Source organism: Melospiza melodia, chromosome 22, assembly GCF_035770615.1.
Source record: "Melospiza melodia melodia isolate bMelMel2 chromosome 22, bMelMel2.pri, whole genome shotgun sequence".
In the NCBI taxonomy this organism is placed as follows: domain Eukaryota; kingdom Metazoa; phylum Chordata; class Aves; order Passeriformes; family Passerellidae; genus Melospiza; species Melospiza melodia.
Window position 1 is genome coordinate 2,072,586 of NC_086215.1, and position 20,805 is coordinate 2,093,390.

At 41.1% G+C, this 20,805-nt stretch overlaps 1 protein-coding gene across 1 annotated transcript; it reads right to left on the bottom strand.

Annotated features, from left to right (window-relative positions):
- Positions 1 to 360: 360 nt before the first annotated feature.
- Positions 361 to 19,790, bottom strand: MAN1B1 (mannosidase alpha class 1B member 1). Its single transcript, XM_063174787.1, has 13 exons — positions 19,624 to 19,790; positions 17,333 to 17,441; positions 16,080 to 16,216; positions 14,952 to 15,112; positions 12,838 to 12,947; positions 11,355 to 11,540; positions 9,197 to 9,345; positions 8,406 to 8,594; positions 7,374 to 7,564; positions 5,667 to 5,787; positions 3,819 to 4,016; positions 3,393 to 3,524; positions 361 to 2,602 (listed from the first exon to the last, which is right to left on the bottom strand). The coding sequence occupies exons 1-13, from the start codon at positions 19,753 to 19,755 to the stop codon at positions 2,399 to 2,401; spliced, it is 2,019 nt and encodes a 672-aa protein (XP_063030857.1). The 5' UTR covers positions 19,756 to 19,790; the 3' UTR covers positions 361 to 2,398.
- Positions 19,791 to 20,805: the final 1,015 nt, after the last annotated feature.

The following is a 20,805-nucleotide window of genomic DNA, read 5'->3' on the forward strand; positions in this document are numbered from 1 at the left end:
AGACAAGACATGTTTGAGGAAGTGTCAGTTTATTCTTCTCTCCTTCAACTCATTAAGAAATTAATTACTGCTCTCAAGCCAATCATAAAACAAAAAAAAGTATCACACAGACTCCCATAGTCACATTTGTAGACTCGACTGCATTAAGACTTGTGTACAACTTCCAAACCAGAAGATTTTTGGTAAGCATTTATGTATTCCATTTTCCAAGAAATCTCTCTTGCTTCAGTCAGGCAGCTCTCCGGTGAAACACCAAACCCTGGAAGTTTTACAATCCACAGCACAGTCAAAATTAAAGGATCAAAATTCACTTTGTTCAAAGGCACAAGGCCAAAGAAACACAGGAGAGCAGGACCTGGGTAGTGTCACTGAATTTATTTTTTTTTCCTTTAGTCTCCAATTTTAAGCCTTTAGCTTTTAGCCCAAACTCAGCTCCTCAGCAGCATAAACCTGCTTCATGAACAAAAAAAACTGAAGGTGCTTCCTTCCACATTTCCACTGCACTATCTTAATTTATTGTTGTGCCAAAGAAAACAGAAGCCTTGACAGCAAATCAGTTGTGTAGCCAAAGGCCATAGCAACTGGATTCCACTGCACTTGTAAATGAGAAGCTTGTTCTCAGAGTTACTGCTGGCATGTGAACGAGAGGAACATTAACATTCTGCACTGACTAGTTATGTCCTGTCAATCCCAGGACAGGGTCCCTCTGATGACAGAAGAATGTGCATTTAAATAATTCCTAAAATTTCTCCATTTCCATTAGTACATGGAATGATAAATACTATATAAAACACTTAAATAGTGGTCCCAAGAGTAACTTGTAACTCCAGCAAACAGAATGGATCAGCATAAAACAAAGATGCATCTTACTTTACAAATCAAAGATTACAATTACTAAAAAATACCTCCCTCAGCCACTGGAAAATGAAACATTAGAGTCAAAATCAGTCAGCTCCATTAACAGCTGGTGACCTCTGGATTTAGTGGGGATTGCAGCTCCTGGCCCTGCCCATGACACCCCTGCCATAGGGGAAAGAGACTTTTAGTGAGACCAACTGGAAATATGAACAATCACATTTCTGAGATCTTATCCATGAATACAGGACTGTACAAGTCCAAATCCAAAAGGAAAAGCACTCTAGAAAGCTCATTTTCAAATTCATGGCTTAAAATCTGTTCATGTGCACATTTAAAAATGAAAGATCCCAGGGGTCCTGTAAGATTCTTTAAAAACCTGGGTTGACTTTGTCTTCAACTAACTGAAATTAATTTCTCCAATTCTACTGGGGTCTATAACTGCTGTAGACTGTCTGCTTTTAACACTACTGCTGAAAATACCCACTGTACTCCTAAGAAAAAAAATAACTGACAATTTCTCGATGGTCCAAGAAATTATGAATAAGAAGAACTTTGCTGTACAGCTGTCGGTTTGTTTTGAGTCAACAAAAACCATTATGTGATATCTGAACAGGAAGGGACACAAGGAAGCTGATACTTAATATGCTCACAAGCTTTCCCAGTGCCCAACCTCTGAAAAGCTGAAAGCAGCTTTCAGTCAGAATACCTGAGTCTAACTGATGCAAATAAGATATAAAATGCACATGTAGTTTTACTTGCATTTCACATTATCTCCTGCTTTCCTGCAGGGAAGTTAAAAAACTCAATATTTCTACAAAATTATATACCACTTTGAGCTAAACCAGCAGCAAATTCTCTTTCACCATTCATTTCAGCCACAACTTGAGTACTGTTCCAAGTACTCTACAAAACTAAAACACTATACAACAGATGCTCTGCTGCCTCTTTCTTCTCTTAACACGATGCAGCATATCTCGGGAGTTTGGAATGAGATCAGAGTACCAGCAGCAATACTGACAGCTTTTCCCTGGGACAGCACTACAGCTCTTTGTTTATTCCACTTTGCACCTGAACCACTGTCACGGTCTGACAAAGGAATGGCTCTGTAATCCAGTGTTTCAGTGAATCCAGAATAAACCAGAAAACTGGAGGCTTATTCCTGCTCTCCAGGAACAACAGGGTGCCCTAAGCCAATTCGCTGCATTCTCAGCATTTAATGAGCATTTAGTAACACTGACATAAATGAGTCATCAGTTAAGTGGGCCATCAGAGCCCCAAGAATGTCATGGTCCACGCTACAATTACCTTCTGAACCTCAGCACCAGGGAAATCAGCTTCATATGGCACAGCTTTGCCCATCCCAGAACCAGAGATCAGATTTAAGACTGATGTGATTTCTTCAAACCAGAAATGCTTTTCCCAAGCTTCTGTCTGTTGTTTGAAGTCAAAAAGGTGCATTTTATAGCATCTCTCCTCAAACCCTGAAAAGTAAAGTGACTTGAAGATAATGCCACCACTGGAAGATCCACTGATGTAGAGTCTATGCTGGTACCCAGATAGGGAGTGGATGAGCCTCTGTGTTAAAGACATATTTGTCAAGGTTGATTAAGTCTATGTCATCTGAGAATAGCAGAAACATGTATTTGAGTGTTTCCCCAAGAAAGAAGCTCTCCATTTTATCCCGTGGTTCTGGATTCCTGGGATTCTGAACATTGTTAATAGAAGTATAACCACCGGTAGGAACCTGTGCAAAAAAAAAAAAGAAATAAAAAATCGTATCTTTGCATAACCTAAAACAATTTTTTACTTCCTAACATCCAGATGCACTTGGAGAAGATAAGTGCTATGACCAGATCATGTTTTCATGCTTTTCATTTCATACTTGGTTTTCATTTACGTATAAAGCTTCAGTAATGAAAAAAAACTCTCATTGCATTTTAAAAGAAACCACAACAATAAATGAAGCAAAATATCCATTTGTGCTCAGGGTAGAGGGGTATCACAAAGAACATCCCTTTGAAGTTTCTGGACAAATATACAGAAAGGAACCAGAGATTTCTACATTAGAGCTGACCCAAGAACAGACCATTGATATTTGGTGCCACACTTTCAGAGCATATCAGTGACATCTCCATGAGCACTGTAGTCAGAATGAACACAAATACTGTTAATGCCATCAATGCCATTTTATGCTATTTCTTTTTTCTTTGGCAACTTTAATTGAAGAGTTCTTTCAATCCAGCCATGCCCTTCTCAGCTTCCAAAGTCTAGAAACTACAGATTCTAACACTTTGGTAGTCTTGCCTATAGCTTCTGTATTTCACTTTTTCATCAATGTAATATGACTTCTTTCATTATATAGACTAAGGAGGGTATCTCCATCTGTAAGAAAACAATTTTTCTGTATATACCTACAAATTCCCCCACATTTATCTGATGAATCCTGAAACATAGTATGGTTTTCAAGTTGTTGTTAGAAAGCAAGTGAAAAAATACAGTCCTGACAGAACAAGGTTATAATAAACTGGCCTTACCCTGGTGTATCTGTTGAAATTCTGCAAGATTTCCCAGCCCCAGTCTTGATATTTCTTATCACCAGTGAATCTGTACATATAAAAAAGGCTTTCCACAGTTTCTGGTCGCAATAAATTGTGTCTGTCTGCAGGCTGCAAGAGAAAAAAAGGCAAGAGTATTAGACAGGGAATTTCCTCAAGGATGCATGCAGGGAGAAAAATAATTATTCACATCTCCATCTGCTCCCAAGAGTTTGCTATGCATAAATCAGCTTCTAAATATACTGCTGGGGTAACTAAAAACAAAGTCTAGGGTACAGCTAGAAGGCAAGGCAGAGAAAGATTTAGCTGCTTCACAACAGACCCCATTGCTAGTATCTGGCCAGGAGTTCAACAGCAGAATAGAGCTACAGAGAAACCTGAAATTCAGGCCAGCTATGTGCTCACCTTGATTTCTACATCCTTGTGGCCCTTCTGCGCATGGAGGTTGAAGTGCACAATCTCTGGGCTCAGGCCTGTCTCTACTTGAGCATACATCTGGTAGCAGGTTTCTATAAGAGTTTCAGCCAACTTCATATGATCAGCAGCCAGTCCATTGTGAGCTCCCAGTGCTAAAGTACCCGGCAAGAAGCAAACCAAGTGATCCTGCAAGACAAGACAACTCTTACTGAGAAGTTACACATCAAACAGCAGGGGAAGTAAGGAGGCACTGTCTTTTTAATTTTTTTGATTTTTTGTTCTTCTTCAAAACACATTTCTGGTGCCAACAACTTGAGGATAACTTTTTAACAATCTCATGTAATGTAACATGAGGCAGGCAGCATTATTACAGAAATCGTTAATTTCAAAAATGTAGAAGAATGTGTTTTTATGACAAGTTTCTGGAAAAAAGGTCTCAGGTCATGTTGAGGGGAAGGAGAGTGTCTTTTGGTTTACCAGAAGCATACATTTCATATCAGCTCATGCAGGGCATCAACAGAACCACCTAAAGGCTTCACATCCTCATTCTAACCTAATGGTAGCTTAGGAGCTAAACCTACCATTGATGTAAGAAAATAAGCACCGCAGATTAATGTCACATATGGAATCTCAAATGATTTTCAACATTCAGAATCAAAGCTCAAGTCTCATCACTCAAAAACACAATAAAACCACTCTGATGTCCCTGTATGGACCTTTAAAAGCTTTGTCCAGTCCTTAAAGAAAGTGGAGGGTTGTAAAGGTCAGCATAGACATAGGAGCCAAACATCCCCCACTGTTCCAGCTGGACGGGGTAGGAGACCTGTCCAGCCTTCCACCCAATAATAATGGATTAAAACAAAAATTCTGACTCCCTGAAACAGAAGGAAGTGTTCTGACATATACAGACACCAAAGCCAAATCTATCTGTCTCAATTCAACTCTGTCCTGTCCTGGAATGGGGCAGCCCCCTCCACCCAAAACCCAGACTCTGGTCTTACTCACAGCAGGTTTTTTGGAGAGCTTTTGGGAAATTCAGATCCAAGAAGCACATGCTGAAAACCAGTACTAAAGATCTTAAAAACACTACATCAGGAAAGGCTATACATACATTAATAATACATCACTCATCTTTCAGACAAGCTATGCACATATACAATACCTGCACAGCATGGGATTTTTAACTGGAAGATCTTAAAATACACAAATTGGGAACACAGGGTAAAGATCAATCAATTTTCCCTACAGCAAACAGCATACTGTTATACCCAAGAATCTTCCAGGCAGGAAAATAAAGATGTCATGAATGGACAGAAACCTCCAAAATTATTAATTTCTTTTTAAACCCCATAATACAGTATTAGATGACATGCTTCTTTTGAAGGCAAATCTGAAAACACAGGTGTGCAAGTGCCTACATTTATTTTTGAATAATTGAAAACTAGTAATACGTAAAATAGGTATTATTGCAACAATTTAGGACCCTGGAATTTTTTCCCCCTGACTAAAACAGGGGGAAAAAAGAAAGAAATTTTAATTCCAGCACCAAAATGTTCAGTCTTGAAGGAACAAAATGGGTTTCCTAGAGTGACTCAGAGAAGGCCCTCGGTTTGCACTTGTAGTTAGTATCTACAAGGCTACTCATTAATGTCATCACACTGGACAGATGTGTATGCATATATCATCTTGTGTTTTGGGTTTTTTTTCATTTGTTTGTTTTTGTTGGGGTTCGGTTTTGTTTTTTGAGAGGGAAAAGCTTTGCATTTGCCTCTGTGTTGGGTTTCATTTAAATTTTGTAATGGTTTTTCTGTTTTCTTTTGCAGTTATATTTCTTACCATCTTGGCACTGAAATGGCCGTGAGCAAGCTCTCCTACAAAAGTAAGCTTCTTGGGCTCTGATCTCTGAAGAAGATGCTTTTTCACTCCTTCTATGGCTCTCATATAGTCTTCCAACAGCCTGTGAAAAAAATCATCCCCAGTTGGCTCACATGCACACAATTAGAACATTAGAATATTTGGTCATAGCTGATGTTCAGCACAATCTTTTAGACAACTGTTACTTCAGTCTACAGAGTAATATTTAACTAAACGTGAAAACTCAAAAAACTCCCTCAGTAACCATCAACACAACATTAATCAGTTGTCACTACCATGTAGCAATTTACTTGAAAAGTAAATTTATTTACTTGAAAAGTAAATAATACTTTAATACTTATTCAAATATTAAAGAAAACACCTGCAACTGTTTCTAGGCAATAACCAGATTTTTTTTCAAAAATCCTTGGAAGCAGAGTTATTGAAATCACAGAAAATCGAGGCTGGGAAGGACCTCTTGGAGGTCTCTATTTCAACCCTCTGCTCTGAGGCAGATTCAATTTCACCAGGTTATCCAAGCAATTTTTCAGTACCCCCATCCAAAGATGGAGATTTAAAGAGTTTAAGCAATCTTTTCCAATTGACCTGTCTCACTGTGAAACACTGTTTCGCAGTATTTAATTTCATTTTTCCTTGCTTTCATGTACTTTCAATATGGAAAACAACCTGTTGATTGTGCGGCTCACAAAATGCCATTGTGGTCCCAAAGAAAGCGGTTCTCCATTTACAGTAAAATAAGCCTCAGAAAGAGCAGTGATGAAAGCTTAGTTTGCAGAAGGGCATCTGCTCTGACACACAAAAATGCCTCCAAGAAGCACATTTTTGCTCTGTCTGCATTAAACTCCTTGAAATTAACAAGGAGTCTAACAGTCTAACAGAATTAACTTATATGCAGACTTGTCTTGAAGGAAAGTTTCTTTTCCAAGCTCTTTAACTCCTCCTTGTAAACACTCTTCCACTAATGCAGTACAGATAAAAGAAACATATGAGACTTGAAGAGGGACTTTTTACAAAAGCATGAAGTGATAGAGCAAGGGTCTTTAAACTGAAAGTAAGTAGACTGACACAATATTAGGAAGAAATTCTTCCCTATGAGGGTGGGGAGGCCCTGGCACAGTTTGCCCAGAGGAACTGTGGCTGCCCTATCCCTGGAAGTGTCCCAGGCCAGGCCGCATGGGGCTTGGAGCAACCTGGTCTAGTGGAAGGTGTCCCAGCCCATAGCAGGGGTGGCACAGAAGGAGCTTTAAGATCCCTTCCAACCCCAACCAGTCTGGCATTCTGGAATTAAAGAGAAGATAACACAAACATCAAACTCTCCTTTCACTAGCACACCCAGAGGAAACACAGACATCACTGTCAAAAGGAGAGGCCCACAGTATTTCAGAAGTGTCATTATTATTCTCATCTCCTTTCTGTGACACTCCTCACATCTGAGGAAGAAAAAGCTTTTGTGGAGAGGGGAGTTTTAAGACTAAGGCTAACTCTCCTTGTGTTCTTTCATCATGTTACCACAGGTCTCTCTTTCTTCATAGCTTGCTTTTAAAAACAGTACTAAGTCCAGCTGACTCTTGAGCACATGCATTGTTTTTCTTTAAGCAGCAAACTACAACAGCGGGTTTTACAGCTCACCTGATTATAACACCAATATCAGAAGTGTAAAGAACTTACTCATTTTCTTTCTTTCCACCCTGAATCCACTGCTTAAGTAGATACTCATAGTAACTGTCAGCTCTGGCTCCCAGAGTGTAGACCCCCAGGTGGGTGAACTGTCCACTGTTGGTGTTGATGAACATAGGCACCAGGCCATCGTTTTTCCCTGAGAGGATGTGAACATGCTTCATCACCTCATCTACAGCTTTCTACAAGAAAATGGAAAACATAAATTACAGGTATAAATGAGGTACAGAACTGTGTCACGTCACTATAGTCCAGTAACAAACCTGTAACTTTGCTCCCCCAAATTAGCATCAGGGACATCAAGTTCAGCTAGAGCAATATATTAAATTCAAGATTTCAGACTTTTGGACTCTCAAAATACAATGTTCTGGTTATGTTCAAGTACTCTGAAGCAATTATAACTGTTTCCTTTCCTTGAAGGCAAGCCCACTCAAAAGCCAGTACTACAGCACTCAGATTTACTCAGACTTGCAAAGGAGAAGTTCGGCAAAAAAATCAACTACATGAATCTATTTAGCAATAGTAAGGTTCTTTAAATAACTGCGTTCTTCAACACTGAGCTGTGGATACAAAATATCAAAATAATAACATCAGCAAACAAAAAGAAAAATGGAAAATATTATTTTCTCTGAAATTCTTTTTATTTCAACTAACTTTTCCCTATATGGTGACCTGCTCTCAGACTCTTAACTATTGAATGACATTTTAGTTCCTTGGATGGTAACATTTCAGTTTTCTTCTCTGCACACAGAAAACAGTATCAAGAAACTACACTCAGAAATTTTTATTTTTCTACTTAAAAGCTGTTTCTGAGGATGAAAAACAATTACTCATCTCCACTACTATTTCTGGCATTCAATAAAATAACGGAATATTTTGTTTCTTTTTCTTCCCTTGTCTAGAGTTCCACAACTTATTTATCATAACTTATAGACTCCTGAGACCATGAGTACTGATGGAGAGTCAGTGGTAGAGCTGCAGAGAAATGGACAAAGCAAGCAATATCAACTGATTCTTCCATACCCGGAATTTCTCATCTCCAGTCAGACGAGAGAGCTCCCTGAACTCCAACTGAATGCTGGTCACCTCTGCCACAGTGCTGTCAGATGTCCAGCGAGGGGGATGTGCAGTGCCCCGACCAATGTTGACATCAGAATAAGGGATCTTGGACGGCGTCTTGAATGCTGGCATAAGCCTGTTTCCAATGTCTTTCTAAAGAAAGCACAGGGTCAAAACAAGTCAAACCAAAAATACATATATATATATAAATAGACATCCGATTAGATTTTCTTCACAAAGCAGATGGAAGAACAGCAGCTTAGTTTTAGATGATGCAAGCAATTAAAGAAATTTAAAAAGACATTAACTTATTCATTGTAATGAGCAGAGTTTCCACCTTGTCCTTAGCACTGCAGGCCTCATCTGAGGCTGCAATCCCTAGCATGCAGTCACAGGCTGATCTAGCTAATCTGCTGAAGCAGCTGATGCTGTTAAGACACACAGAAAGGGCAATAAAAAACAACTATTACCCTTTGCCAATCATTTATTTCTTCTTTTGTTTCATGAACTTCATGATGGTCAACCATTCATCAGCAGAAGACCAGACATACAAGAAAAGGTGACAAACACAGCAAGGCTTTGAGGTTGTACAGAGAGCAGAAGTGCAGGCTTCAAAGCTTAATGGTAAATGCCTTCCCCACCACTTTATGAAACTGTTAAAAACCAGTAACATTTAACTTTCTGAGGAACCTTCCCTCAACTTTGTCCAATATGGAATACATAACCCAATTTCATTTGTAAGGCCAGACACTCACAGCTTTTTCCAGGAAAAGGCTATCTCCAGATAGGTGGTAGGTGCTCAGCAAGCCACCCAGGATACGGATAGTGCTCTCAAACAGGTTCACATCCACATTTTTATCAAAGACTAAATCATTTGCTACCCATTTTCTTGCTTCTTCAAACTCTGCAAAGTGTAAAAGGTAGTTCAGTTCAGAACTTCTGGCATGTTCCAATAACTAAAGACATGAGTACTCCATATATTCATGACAGTTACTTGTATTTGTCTATAGAGATGAATATTTTAGGTGGAAAATTAAAATGAAGAGCATGAAGAGAACATGCTGGAGGAAGTTTCATTACCATTGGCTTAATTCTTATTCAGCACACACCATAGAAGCACACAGACAGAAATATCCACCAAAACAGAAAATCCTTAATAGTTTAAAAAAGAATAGAAGAATTTTTTAGTAAAATAGTCCCAAAATTAGAATCGTTCAAATCCATCCATTTGACTTGTCAAATAATTAGTTACACTTCCACAAAGCCTGCTACTTTTAATTTAATCTTTTTCAACCAGACCCATTATCCAGCGCAGTAACAGGTAACATTTTCAGTTAATAGCTTTAGCCTAGCAATGTCCTCAGGAGCCTGCTTCCTGCAAGATGGTGCAATCTTTTTCTCGAGAAACAAAAATGGTTGTTTATCACATTACTAATTCAAAAGAAAGGTTAAAAGAAAAGGCATATTATGTTCATCAATCAGCTTAGCAGCAGCAGCACTCAGTAACTGCTTGGGCACAGGGTCTCCACAGTGCATGTGAGTCAATTTAGCCCTCACGACTGGAGGCTGAGCTATTTCAGTGATCTCACAGCTTCTGGAAACTCCTGCTTGTGAGAAGCAGAACAAACAGTTTACCAGAATGGAATGCATTCCTTACAAGATAAACTCTGGAGCAAATGGATGCCTCTTCGCCCTCCAGTCCTGGATGCTGGGCAAATACAGGATGTTGGGCACGTTGAGAAGAATTACTAAAATTCTTCAGTCAGTGTTGTCAGAAGTACAACAGCAAAGGCAGAGTTCTCTGCCACAGAAGCTTTTGCATTCATCAGGTGATAAGAAAGACTAGCAGCCTCAAACAGAACTTGCATTTACATAGCACTTGTTATTCAGAAGAAACCCCAGGAGCTCTCTAAGGCAGTCAGCAGAACTGATAAAAAACAGAAAGAAGTCCTCACCAAGAACCCATTTTCAACATATCTCTAATACTAATAATTTATTTTAAAAACTCTACTCAGTTCAAAATTAAATAGGAAAAAAAAGAGCAACATACTGTCAACTTGATGAAACTTCAAGACAGCCTGCGCAGGCTTAGAGCTGCACACACACAACGTATTATTTTACAAAAACTTCAAAGGTAGAAGAGACAGAACCATGAAATACTTTGAGTATTTATTGCACCCTCACTGGCAGCTCTGTTCTTCATATCATGACTGAAAAATCTGTAAGTTTAATAAAAGTTTACAAAGGTGGCTATTGACCATGGTTAAAAAGATACAGTTCCAGAAATTTTTAAATACCATTAAAAAAACCTCTGCATTGCGGAAGATAAAATCCCAACCAACCGACAACAAAAAAAATGGTCATAAATACTAATTAAGCATTAAAGTGTTTTGCAACAGAACTGCAAAATTTTTGGCTTAGTTTTTTAAATCTGTTTGAAAGTTTTCTAGCATGGTCATTTCCAGAATAACTCTCAAAAATACAGACAACAAAACAATTCAGGAAAGAAGTACTGAGCAGTCCCTTTCTCCACCCATGGATTCCTTACAGAAAAAGCCTTCTTAAATCCATATATGAAATACTGGTATTAGGTGTGGTAAAACACAAGCAAGGAACATTGAGACACTACTCAAGAGTGATGGGCAGAAAGCCCCCAGTGGCTATGTAATGGCACAGAGGTTTTAGTACAGAAACAAAGACCAGGAAGTTTATTAAAACATCCCTCAAATTCTACCAGATACATACACTGTGTACACATACATATGTATGTATGTATTTACCCTCACAAGGAAGCTAAATTTATAGGCCACATGTAATAAATATTCCCCTCAAAGAACTCTGAACAGGCAGTACCTGAAAAGAAATTAAAGAATTATTTTAGGGGAAAAAAACTGGAAGAGGGAAAAAAATTACCTTCTTTTAAGCCTAAAATCCACATGGTATCCAAGGCATCAATTAAGGTAAGCCCAAGTCCAAACCACTCGCTGTAGGACTTGGACAAAGGCTTCAGCTCATCATGGCCCCAGGCAAAATCCTTGTACCCTTTCCAGGCATGGCGGAAGGCTTCAATCACAGCCAGCTGGCGCTCATTGATGGGCACTGCAAAGGAGAAACAGCACCTTGCTCAGGACTTCTACAGGGCACTGATGCAACTCTACTACGCACCACTTTACTGCATTGCACCAAAAATAAAATTTCTTTCAAACTAACTGATGCAATGGAAAAACCACCCTCATATTATTCGTTTCAGAACAGCCTTTCCTCAGCAGAATAACCAGTCAGTGTTTCCAGTCAGCAATTCAGTCAAATTCTCTGGAAGAGAGAAATCTCTCTGGAAATAGAGATTTCTCCCTGGCAACAAAACTGTCACTTCTGCAAATAAACCATTAAAATAATCATGCACAGCTATAGATGAGTATCACTAAAGCTCAAAAAGACAGAAGCTAGGAAATACCAGATTAAGATCCATGGTAATCCAGGTGCTGAATACATATGCTTAAGAATAAAATCCTCAGCTAATTCAACACATAACATCTTTCCTTCATCTTCCCTCTCTTACCAACTGCTTTCTGTTAAATTTAAAATCACTTCTTCAAAATTATTTCTATTGAACTATTTAATATCAAAATAGAAAGAAAATTTACATTTTCCATCTTGGCTAAACCAAGTCTTTTTCCTTAGTTGTACTGATGTTTTTGCTTGCAATCTGCTGTGAAGTGGAGCTTACGTTACACATTGAACATGAAAAATTTCAAGCCATTCTGAAAAATTATGAACAAAGACTTCTAGAGTGGGAAACATCAAGCAGCACAGCTAACGCCATAAATATTAAGCTTGCAGAAGTGCAAATACATCACACTGAAATATGTCATGTTCATCACACCAGAACTTCCTGGTTTCTTTTCTGAACTCAGAAAAAGGAAGAACAGGTTCTTAGCTCCACAAGTGCAGCAACTTTAAAAACAAGTTCTGCAGCTTTCTGGTGAGCCTTAAAAATAGTTCCACTTAGTTCAGGGAGGAAGTCATTTCCCCTGTATTTGCAGAACAAATGGAAAGGCACAGCTGAAAAGGAAGCTGTCTCTTGCATGCCCTCCTTCTTTAGGTTATCCTGCCTCTTCCCAGAGGCTACATTTCAAAGATTTGTCTCTAAAATTTATTTTCAAATTCTGAAGGCTAACAAGCATGAAGGCTGGCATAGTGAAATAAGAACACTGAAAAACTAGGATGTTTTAGGTAAGCAATCTCTCCTATACTTTTTGTTTCCTTTAATCTAAATAAACAAATAAAATAATGTGTATGGGGAGAAACTGCACAACTGAAACCATAAAAGCAAACAAAACCATAAAAGCAAACAAACAAAAAAAAAAAAAAAGGTATCATTAGCTGCTCTATTTACTTGGTTCTTTCTGGTCTTCAGGTTCCACAGGTGAAGATTTTTCTAGTTCCATTATTTTACTGGATGGAGGTTCAGTGCTTTGGTCAGGTTCTATCACTGCTCCTCTCCAGCTGCAAATACAAGGGACTTATTTTGGTCACAGAAAATCATGCAAATGAATGGGACTTATCTCTGTATTTTCTTTATCACACAGTATTTTGATAAAACAGAAGTTAGATTTTATAGCAAGGCTCAAAATGATTATGTGGCCCACTAAGTAAGTTTTCTGTTCAAAGAAATTTTCTCTGCAGAAAAATTTTACTTGATTAAGAAATGTGTGTTACAAGCTCTTGGATTTTCATTAAATATCTTGGCAATGGAATTTAATAAAAAACTTCTTAAAATAAACACCTGAAAATGTTGTATTACAAGCAATTTGTTATCTACCAGCTCTGAAATTACCACACTAGCTACTAATACTAAACAGTACCATGTTGAATCCTCTCAATCCTTCCCCCTGAGAGAAATCCCCAGGGCCTTCTTTTGGAAGAATATATCAGAGTTTGCCCACCTAGGCTGATAGAGAGGACGCAGCCCATGGTGCTCTGCAGCACTACTGCCAATCTGCATTAGATTGCTTCCCCCATTGGCCAGTTCACATTGCCCACCCCAACTATTCATCCCTCATTGCCCCTACAGGTTGCTGCCCTTTGTCCTGTTCTTGTGGCCTTACTCTGAGCAGCTTCTGAAAGAGACACTTTGAAGAAGGTTGCAGCATTTCTACCATCCTGCCATGCTGCAAAAATGACACATAAACGATGATCACCAAAACTCACGATTAAGTACAAAGGATGAGATGCTCAAAGTACTAACTCTGCTATCAAGGGATTACAAGTCTTCTCTTCTACCACAGATGCGTAAAGCAGTTTTTACAGGTTTTCATGAAGAATCTCCTAAAGGAGAAGTCTTTGTCTTTCAGAGCAGACTTCAAGTCAGGCCAAATTCAAATCAAGATCAAACAATCTCAACCATACCATTTAACGTATAGGTATGGTGTCTTTGAGCCCATTATATGCTTTCTAAGGGAACCAGGCTTACAGGATCTTTAAAGTCTATATTGTTTACTTTAACAGTCCGACTCTTTCCAGTCAGCATACCTTCTGACTTAGATAAATGCCATATTTCATTTCTTACTTGCATTCTTTAAATTTGTAGCTAGTCTTCACTATGTTCTCATTGCTCTTGTAAGTTCGCTTATTACCACCTGTTTAAATCTGTGAGTTACAGCCCACGCCAAAGCAAAACAATAAAACATTTTCAGACAATACTGACAGCCAAAATGCTGAGCCAGGCACAGTTCCAATGCTATGATCTGCTCATCTGAGCCAGTGATAAAGAGAACATAAAACAAATAAAACTCTCAAGCCTCATGTTCCAAGTCTGAAGAACCTCTGCTGAACCTTTGGTAGTCTTTCCTATATCCACATTACTTTCCTTCACTTATTCCCAAATCAAAACACTTACATAACCATAGAAGCACAGACCTCCTGTTAAAGATACTACCAGATCTGTACAAGGAATGAAATGTCTTGTAAGAAAGAAGTAAGCACATCATGTTACACTCACACAGCTATGTACACATCCATTGGTTCTGCCTGGTTGGCCTGGGCCCAATTTCTTTAGTAGCACCAACCCACTGACAATGCTATCACTTTCCAAACCTGCCCCAGGACAAAAACACTTGCAGCAGCACTATTACATTGATACTGTTAGATTAACATTTATTACAACGAACAGCAGAAACCTCTGGACACTGAGAATCCTGCTGAACATTAAGAGTGTCTAAGTGCATTAGAAATACAGCCAGCCTTGCAGGGCTCCAAACCCTCTGCAGCTGTGTGATGCAAACAGTAAAATCAGAGAAACTGCACATTCATCAAAATTAAATCTATCAGCATAGTAATATCAGCAGCTATCAGGCCAGGCCTGAGAACAAACCTTTGTGTGGACAAAGAAAGAAAATAACCTCGGACACATACAACAAAAAGCCCTTGAAATTTTCACTCCAACACTCAATGGATCTTGGCACAGGCAAGGTGGAAGGAAGCACTGTACCTTGCCTGAAACATTTCTACCTGATAATGGATTTCTCCGTTTTCTCTACTTTATCCTTTTCGACCAGCTCTTCTACAGCCCTCATGGTATCATGTTGGGTCTTCAGTCTTGTGTCTCTCCGTGGCGCCTTTATCTGAAGATTGGAAGGACCACGACGAACATGAGGTGGTTTTGGTGGCTTCTGAGAATAGGAAAAAAAAATGTGCTTGGTAAGTTGCAGAGATGGTAAAATTTCAAGCCATAAATCAATATCATTCCAGTATTAAACATAAATTCATACAAATCTTATTTTGTTTGTTTTGCAGCAGGCAAATTCTGACCTGAATGGAACCTATGTAAAGATCTTGTGGATTTGTTTGCTTTAAACTTTTGGTAAAATCATCCCATTCTTAAGTTTACACTGATAAATTACTTCTAAACTACCTTTACTGCTCCCAAGTATTCATTTAACACAAGGTAGTGATGAAGGATTGTAAGGATATTTGATTCCATTCTACTAGGCACAGTAAATTTATGAGAATTAGCAAAAGAATGCAAAAACAAGTTTCCACAATGCCAGTGTAAAAACCAAGAATTACTATACAGTAATACATGTACATTTTTGCATGATAAAGAAAAGATTTCACACAAAATTTTGTATTCATTAACTGAACATCCCTGAATTCACGAGATAAATTCATGACAAACAACACAGTAACCAGTATTCCTTTGCTCCACTAATTCAGTGTCAGTTGATGTTCCTTTCCCACTGCATTCCCCACAAACATAACCCTTCAAAATCTATCATCTGCTCTTTCTGAAGCTATCTCTCAAGCTCCCAGATGAACCATGACTCCAGGCTTCTCACAAGAGTGGAGAGTGATTCACACAGAACAAGTGAAGCCTCAAGTAAGAGGTCAGTGTGACATAAAGTCCTGGCCCTTCTGGGAAGAGCAGTGAGTGAAAAACAGCATACAGAACATGTAAATAAATAAGGTAAAGCCAAGAAATACAATACCAAAACCCTCCCTGAGAGGACAGCATTCCACCAAGAGCACACGTTTACTGCAAGTTCCAACTCCTTCTTCCACAACAACTGTTGGAACCAAGCACTATTTGCCTTCACAATCTCTTAGTGACGTTAGAAAACTAATTTCTTCTCACATTACCTGCAGTGAAAGCTCAGGGTAGTCTCCATGGTTGGCATCTGCTTTCTGGGGTGCTGGTAGAACAGCTGGATTTGCCAGCTTCAATCTAGGAATTTCTTGTTCTGTTCTCTGATCATCGAATGATTTGTTTGTTATACCTAGACACACAAAACTACTCAGCACAAGGAATCAACAGTCAAGGCTGCAGTTAGAAATTTATAACAGTTTGCTGTATACAAGTAGTAGATGCACCTCCAAAAACTGTTTGCATTCACAAAGCATTGATAAAAACACACTAATTGTTAGATACAAAGTGTATTTTGGTATTAATCCTCTCCCTAATATAAAAGGAAGTTCCTAAAAGGCACATGGGGATTTTTAAAACTGATACTGTTTCAGTTTTTCAATAAATGAATAAGATAATATCAGAAGTAATGCACATTAGTATTATCCAAATGCTTAGAACTTCTAAACTAATTGGGTTTGAGCTACCCGTATCTACATACAAACACAATAAAGAAACCACACTCAAAACTTTCAGATTTTAATCAACTGTCATAGTTTTGGAAGGGTAGTTCCCAATTCAGTGCTCCCTGAAACCACAAAAACCATAACACTGCTATTCTCTCTCCCTTTTCTGTTCTGCCCTCCCCCTTCCCCTTCCCTCTGGTGTGGATGAGTTGAAAATTGGTGGCACAGAAGGCAAAGATCACAGGTTGAGATAAGAACAATTTTGGGGAAACAGCAATGAAATAAAAAAACAAACAGTAAGGACAACAATATTAATAACAAAAGGTATAGGAAAAAGAAACTATTTACATGAAGGCATGAATAAAGATGGCTGCCCCTGCTATGTTTTGTCTGCCAGGAAGAGCCCCTTCTGCCCAGCACAAATTGCCCCTTTCTCCCCTCTCCCACGCCCAGCAACAACTGAGGGGGTACAGAATAACATCCAGACCTTAGCCACACCCCCTCCCAGCTACTTCAACAAATTGACTATCCTGGCTGAAACCAGGACATCAACTAAAACGAAACGTTGCCCTAGTCAACACAAAGAAAGAAATGGAATACCAAAAATATTTTTTGAGTAAGCACTGCATCATTCAAACACCACATAAAATCATCTCAAAACTGCATTTTAATGAATACACCCAGTCATTAGCAATGGAAATTAAAACTGGTTATAAGACCCACAATCATCTCCTAATCTCTCATTGCCAGAACGAGGTGTTAACAGCTCAGTCTGGCAATTGTGAGCTGTACAGAACACATACTTTTCCATGTTTCCCCCATGCTTGTGTACGAAATTACTCCACACACTGCCAAGAACGCAAACAGGAAGAGAATGACACTCCGCTGGAGTCGGGACAGCTGCTTCCATTTCTTTAGGAGAGAAAAGAAGTAAAAGAAAGAATATTTAGCATAACATTAAGAACCTACTTGGTTAAAAATAAACTCTTATTAGTTCATTCAGATTAAAACCCACAAAACTGACTAGGTTTAATTTTACCCTGTTTCCAGCTGCATATATCCATTGCTAATTTTCTTTGATAAGAGAGAAAACAGAAATCCAACCAGCTGGCACAAGAAGCTCACAAAAAACAACATAAGAACCACCTGCTCAAAGAACCTCAGAAGCTGCCAAATGCCAAGATTCCCAGAAAGCTTCAACTACAGCTGACTTCAATCACAACCTCCATTGGTTGACCTGAGCACCTGCTAAGCTATCAACTGGGAAATCAGCCAAAAGCCTCTTTCCTCCTGGCTGGCAAGGGACTGCAGAATGCACATGCAAAATTAGAAACACGAGAAAATGGCAGGAAAACTAAAAATGTTACTGCAGCAAAGAAGAAAAGCTCAAAATAAGGTCAGCACCAATCACTGGCAGGTCACGGGTTTGATCCTTGTATGGGCTGTTTGCTTAAAGAGTGGGTCCCTTTCAACTCAGAATATTCTGTCAATCTGTAAAAGAGAAGTCAGGTATCCTGGCTCTGACAAGCATGGGAACTGTCACACAGAACAAATTCTGCACCACAACAAAAAGAGGCACCAACCTGCAGCAATGTGAAAATTAAGTAAAACACCACAACAGCAAACAAGACGAACCCACAATCTTTTCAAGTTTAGCCCTGGGCAAAAATGTATGGTTAGCACTAGATTATATGCAACAATCACTGAAAAACTGACAGCAAATTACGTTAACCTGAACGATGCCAAGGAACATTAGCCTCAATTTACAGAGAGAGAAGCTGGAGTTAAACATCAAGGGTTAAACTGCCACCATTACTTTTCCAACAGTCCTCCTGAAATTCACTAATTCCGGTTTGGATATACAGAGGGAACTTCACTGCCAATGCTACACTTGGGAAGGACCTTTGCCACAAACCCCACAGTACTTCCCACATCCTCATGCAGAGGCCGGGAATGTCTCAGTGGAGAACTGTCAATGGGCTCACACTGAGTCCCACAGCACAATTTCCTGCCTTACATCTGCACTGTTGACTGTACAGGAATACTGTTATACCCTTCTCTGGACACACTGCAAAATGCTGGTCCCACTGTGTCATCTTCAGTTCTACCTGCTTAGCAAACTCTATGATCCTTTTCCCACTGCAAAAAGACGCTTGAAATCCAGCAGCCCTGTGGTTCATCAGGGTAGGATGGGAAAAGAAGCTTTAATTGTGGTGTCTTGCAACAGGTAGGAGTAAGGCACAAGAACATGTGAGGGCATTCACCACCATCTTACTGTTTTTTTGCTCACAAAGAATAAGTGTAAAATGAAGGGTGATGACTCGGGCCCATATCTCTCTAGCTGGTAATAAAAAGAGAACTGTGGGACTGTGTGCCTAAACAAGCTCTTCATACACACTTCATCTGATGACCTGTAAAGCCTCTGTAGGTGACTATACATCATCTCCTATCTGTAACAAGGGTTATCTTGGCCCTCTGACTCACTCTTTCCCACAGAAGACTCTCCAGCCCAAGACTCCCATCCCACATGAAGCTGTCTGCCCATTTTACCCACAAGCAGACAAGGTCACTTCCCAGAGGTCTGCCAGAGGACCCCTCTTCTCACACTGTTCCCTTTAATCTCCATGGGCAGAAGACAGGACCCTCCCCTTAAGCCTCAACACAGGGAACAAAGGCACAGAGACCAAATCTTCATTTCTGTCCAAAGTGCTCGGCGTTGCCTCTCAAATGTGCACGAGCAGAGGGCAGGATTTTACCGTATGCCCCCGGTCCCAGCTTTATTCGTGAAAATTAAGACATGACGTGGAGACACCTCAGCCAGCCCGTGCCTTACACACCCCCATCCCGCGGAGAGCAGCCCTGAGCACTCCGAAAGCAGAGCCCAGAGCGAGGCAGCCCCAGCGCCCAGGGCCGACAGCCATGGCCTCTGCCCGACTCGGAACTGGGGGACGACGCTAGGCCCCCCGTGAAACTCCAGCTGCACCTAAGCCTAGGGACATTCCTGACCGCCCAACAGCCCTCCCCCATCACCAGGTGCCCCCGCACCCAGGCCAGGGATACCCCGGTACCGCACAGCTCCCCGCGTGGCCCTCACCCGCCAGCAGGAGCGCCGCCGCCAAGCCTTGCTGTTGTTATAGCCACCGACCCCGGCCGCCTCCTCTGGGCCGAGAGTGACGGAGATGAAGTCCCGGCGCGGCGATCCCGCGGCGGCGGCACCCGAATACATGGCGGCGCCTCAGGGGCCGCCTGCCGCCATGGCCCCGCGGGACGGAGCGGCCGCTTCCGGCAACCGCTTCCGGTACCGCTCTGGCGCCGGCGCGTCCGCGCTCGATGGCACCCGGCGAGGCGGGAGCCAGCGCGTCCGGCGGCGCCGCGGAGGCACCGGCCCTGAGGAAGCGCAGTCGGGACGGGCCCTCTCCGCGGGCGGGCAGGAGGAGGTGTCAGCCTGCGCTGCCCACTTCGCCGAGCCGCCCCGAGGCCGCAGCCTTCGGCGTAGGTACGGCCCGAGCCCCCCACTACTCCACGGGTTCGGGCTTCAAGCCTGGGCAGGGGTGCTCGAGGCTGCTTTGATTTTTGCCCTTGCCTCTCGCTGTCCCGGCGCATCTCGCCGAACCCCCGCCCTGCCCTGCGAGGACAGCAGGTGCTGGGGTGGGCAGTGAGGCGAAGGAGAGGCTGGGAATCCTCGCTGTTCTTCGGTGTCGTGAGACTACAACATAGAGACCCGTCACAGAATCATTGGCATGGAAGAACTGTAAATGAAGACATGCATGTGGTAGATAATAAGGAAAATAAACTCAGTAAATGGCTTGCAAGTCCCCATGGAACGGAGAGTGGGCCGCTGTGGTGAGGCGCAGCCCCGGCACAGAGCACTGTGCCCGGACCCGTGCGGGAAAGCCCCGAAGTGCTGCTGCCTCCGAGAGGACAGGAAATGCTGTCTGAGGGCATTGTCACCTGCCGCGGAAACACCGAGACACAACAGTTTTCCAGCAGGCAGTGCAGGAACACAGGCCTGAGAGCAGACAACTGGAATCTGTGAGAGGATGTGAGTGGGTGAAAAGCAACTTAACTAGTTGTGTAAATAGACCCTTCCATAAGACCTGGCACTGAATTTTGGTATGCAGTAGGAAGTACTCATCCCACACAATTCCTTCCTTCAGCTGCTCCTCCACAGCCCCCCAGCCCTGTGCCACTCCCTCTGCAATTAAAAATTTCCCTGCGGAGAAGGAGGGACATACTCAGCTGGAGTAGGGAAGAGCATCGTTTAGTGATGTACACC

Bases quoted from the DNA above. Each gene is read 5' to 3' on its own strand.
- MAN1B1 (XM_063174787.1), bottom strand. From the start codon at position 19,755: ATGTATTCGGGTGCCGCCGCCGCGGGATCGCCGCGCCGGGACTTCATC. The intron at 16,217-17,332 runs GTATGTGTTCTG...TTGTGTGTCTAG, and splicing joins CATGGGGGAAACATGGAAAA to GTATAACAAACAAATCATTC. The intron at 8,595-9,196 runs GTGAGTGTCTGG...TGCTTTCTTTAG, and splicing joins GCCTTTTCCTGGAAAAAGCT to AAAGACATTGGAAACAGGCT.